The following is a 4,056-nucleotide window of genomic DNA, read 5'->3' as shown; positions in this document are numbered from 1 at the left end:
CTGGCGTGCCCTGGAGCAGCAGCTGCCTCCGAGCCTTATTCTCACACTTGGCTGGTGGAAAAAACCCAAAATCTTGGCAGCATGGACCAAGGGATGGCGAGCAGAAGGGCCACACCAGGGCATGCCCCGAGCCCGGCTGGCCCCTGCGAGCGCTGCTGAGCTCCGGCCTCGCTGCGCACACAGCGGTGCCCTGCGGCACAGCCTCTGCATGGAGCATCCCGCTGAATTTGGGAGCGGTGCTTTGAAAACTCCAAGCTGAGGAAAGTGTGCAGGTTTGATGGGGCTCCAGTGCATGAGCCTCTGCAGATGCCTCCTTCAGCCTGGCTGGCGATGCTGAGCTGCAGCACAACAAGCCCTTACACTACCTCCCTCCACTGGGGCATGGGGAGAGTTTTCCACAGGAAAGAATTTCCCCAGGAAAATCTGATTTGGCCAAGTTATCAGTGGAGAAAAATGTGGAACAGAGGCGTTCGCTCCACCTGAACAAACTCGATCTGACTGGCAGCATTTTGCTTCTTTGCCAGAAGAGGTCCTGCTCCCGGGACGTCTCATCCCCACTGTGCTGTGTTGGGTGTCCCAGTCTGCTGGTCTGGGCAAAACCAGCTCTTGTAATTCAACCTGGAGCTGTCCTCTACCAAGTGGCCTGGCTCACCAAAACCATACTGCCTGGCATCTAACGGGACATGCTACACCTTGAGGCATGACTGACCAGCATAACAACTCCCAGCTCCCTCTCTACGCATCAAAACACCGTAGGGAAACCTCATTTCACAGCTGAATCAACTCCAAGTGGAGCATTTTGGGTCCATCCAACAAGCAACACCACAACATTTTTGCTTACAAGAAATTAAAGCACTTTTTTTGGTTGAATTTTTTTATTTTTTTGATCCATGTCTTTCAGAGTTTTGATGCTGAGGGACAGAGAAACTATATCCTGACTCTCCAAATCTCAATTTAGCCCACACCCAAGGATTTCTGTGAAACAGAGCTCCCAGCAAGTACAGTCACTTTGCACCTATGGGGCACAACCTGCTTTGCTGGCTCGGACACCCCTGCGTCACCCTGGAGGTGCACAAAGCGAGACCAGCTCCCAAGCCCTGGTTTAAGAAAACAAGGCTTTCTAATGAGAAAGAGAAACCACCTCAAACTGGCAGGGCTTCAGGGAGGGGCAGAGCTCAAGGTTCAGTGCAAAACTGCTCCCAACAGCAGCCTCTGATGTTCCTTTCACACCAAAGCTTGCCTGAAAATTCAAAACCAAGCCTGGAGAGACTAGAAAGAGAGGAAAAAAGCAAAGGGGAGGAATAAAAAGCATTCTACTTACCACCAGCTCAGTGAACATGACGTCCAGCTCGTCCACCGGCGGCATGGGCAGCGCGGGTTCCATGGTCTGCAGGGCGAAGCTGCTGTCATTGCGCAGCCGGTATGTGATCTCGGGGTGGTCGCTGCTGCGAAAGCAGCAGAAGATGAAGGAGATCCCCCGACCACTCCTCTTCCTTGGGGCCATGGCCAAAATCCTCTGCGTCCCTCCCTCCTGGGCACTAGATGCTGAGAGGAAGAGAAGAGAAGAGGCTCAAGCAGCCGCCCCGCAGCGCTGCGCTCCCGTCCTGCTGAGGGGAGGAGGAATCAAAGCCTCCCACGCGCTCAGCACGGAGGGGAAGAGCAGAGATGGTTTACGTGCCAAATATTTCTGTTCAGATTTGACATTTATGGTCCTGGCAACCTTGATGACCACATGAGTTAAACATCACGCATTTGCTTGCCTTGTGCCAAAGCCAGCAGCAGCAGGGGGACGTCTCCACGGGGAGATGGGTCCTGGACCCCCACCCCAGCAAATCCCTGCTGACCTCCTTGTGCCGTGACAGCCAGGCCAGTCCCCATCTCAGTCCCCACAGAAGTATGGCAAATTTGGGAGGTTGCTGCCAGCAACAGCTAGATGTGCTCAGCGTCACCAGGTACATGGTCCCCGCATGAGTGATTCAGTGCTTGAAGACCTCATGGGGCCAAGGATGCCCCAAGCCACAGACGGCAGCAGAGCTGAGAAAAAATCTTATATTCTTGCCCCAGCTCTTAAACATGTCCCTAAACATCCACTGGCAACTGCTGGTTGGGCAGCTCTTTTTCATGGAAAGTTTTACTTGGCTTTAATTAGATAAACCCTACTTGAAATTCCAATAAATATTTACAAGACGCCGTTTCAGCTGATAAAAATCACACAGTGCCGGTAGCTCAGACTTTCCTACGCAGTGCTTACGTGGGGCATCGCTCACGCTGGCGGTCACTTGGGTTTTGCTGATTTCTGAAACTCAGGCTGGGAGCAAAGCTCAGGGCAGCAATGTGCCTTGCCCGACCGATAGTGGCAAGGACCAGGCAAATACTGCCCCAAAATGGGAACTGTCAAGTCAATGATACAAGAGGAGGGCCACCTACGAGGAATGAGGACGGCAGAGAAATACCCTAATGAGAAAAATCAACCAGCAAAGTAGAGAATTTTTAAAAAGCCTAAACATTTGTCTTATAAAGCCACACACCCACACATTTTATCTCTGCAAAACAAGACGCGGAGATGTTAAGAGACAGGACAAACAGCCGAGGTTAATGCAGAAGGTTGAAATATGGATGACTCAGATTTATTAACAATGCTATGAAGAGATTTGGGGAAAAAAGGTCAACATTTGGAGAGGAGTGTCTGATCTCCCTGGAGCCAGCCATTCCCCTCCAACTACGGATTTATACACTCAGATAAACAGCTGCCATGCCCCATGGAAAGCCAGCACTGGAGGCAGGTTGGGGGCTGACCTGGAGTCGGACCCCGCACCACCACTTGCATGGCAAATATTGCCCTCTCAAAACAGGAACCTTGCAGAAAATCCAGGCTCTACCCACATTACTTTAATGGAAGATCTGACCCTTGACATTATCATCTTTGATGGCATGTTTTTAGCACATTCTGTAATCATCTGCTGAACCATGAATGATGGGAAGCAGCTATTGGGTCTTCACGCGGGATAATCCCAGGCTGCGCAACTGCTCTGTGTCCAGTCCAGAGGGTCCCCCCTTCCCGAAGAGCTCCCGAATCTCATTTCACATTTAGCATCTTGGATGTAGAAAAATGCAGGTGCCAGAGGAACTTCAGCTGCCATGAAATCTCTCTCATCGCGGCTCCCTGGCAGCCAGCACCACAGCAAATCCATTAGCAGCCTGCTGGAATCCCTTTGGTGTTAGGAAGGTCTTGGGAAAGAAAGAGTTTATTTCCTAAAGGAGGGAGGGAAACAAGAAACCAAAGGCACACAGACCTCTGTCCCCTCCAATGTGGAGGCAAACGTTGCGGGTTTGGATTTTGAAGAGCCGGGAGGAGCAGGGTACAGAGGGAAGCTCGGTCCTGACCCGTCTTCAGCTGTGCAAAGTTTGGTCGCTTGGTCATTCCCAGTCCATGGGTATGGCCACATCGTGCCCAGAGCGTGACCTGCTCCCACAGCTGGTCCAGAGCAAATGGACCTGTTCTCCTCTTCCACAGGCTGTTTTCCATCCCCTTCCATCCCCTTTTCAACACCACGTCAACTTCATCCTTGAAACCTGCTGCTACGCACAAGCTCTGACTCGGGTTTGCAAAAATGTACGGAAGACTTTTATCAGAACAACACCTGCTCTTCAGAGATACACACTCCTGTCGATGTTTTACGAGGAGTTTGAATGACAGATTAAAAGGCAAGATTTTATTTTGGGTTTTAAAGCAGACAGTCAGGTAGCAACCAAGACAAGGTATTTTTGAGCTGCTTCCAGCTCTGAAGCTACTGAGGTTCCTTATTTTCATCTATAAACAATTAAAAAAACCAAACCACCCTATAGTGTAGGCTGAGTGGGCTGTAAGGTTATTACCAACCAAGGCTAAAAAAGGTTAGAGAGAGAATATGCTAGCTACCAGGCAAACAGCATTAAACCTTCAGAAAGCTGATGAATATTCATTGACATGATGGATCAAAATCAAAACATGGCTCCCTGGCAGGTCGTCGGGAGCTGCAGACAGCGCAGATTGCGTTGTCAGAACAAAGTCCAGCT

The 4,056-nt window shown here is 50.6% G+C and overlaps 1 protein-coding gene across 1 annotated transcript in view; it reads right to left on the bottom strand.

Annotated features, from left to right (window-relative positions):
- The window catches only part of LOC104617861 (disheveled-associated activator of morphogenesis 1), a gene marked incomplete at its 3' end in the record, with an annotated part of 54,916 nt that overhangs the window by 33,448 nt on the left and 17,412 nt on the right, over nucleotides 1-4,056 (bottom strand). Inside the window, exon 2 of the mRNA XM_010283293.1 lies at nucleotides 1,322-1,545. Coding sequence (XP_010281595.1) covers nucleotides 1,322-1,504 — 183 coding nt within the window. The remainder of the gene's footprint in view (nucleotides 1-1,321; nucleotides 1,546-4,056) is intronic.

Source organism: Phaethon lepturus, unplaced genomic scaffold, assembly GCF_000687285.1.
Source record: "Phaethon lepturus isolate BGI_N335 unplaced genomic scaffold, ASM68728v1 scaffold15433, whole genome shotgun sequence".
Classification (NCBI taxonomy): domain Eukaryota; kingdom Metazoa; phylum Chordata; class Aves; order Phaethontiformes; family Phaethontidae; genus Phaethon; species Phaethon lepturus.
This window is presented reverse-complemented; position numbering and strand designations above follow the sequence as displayed.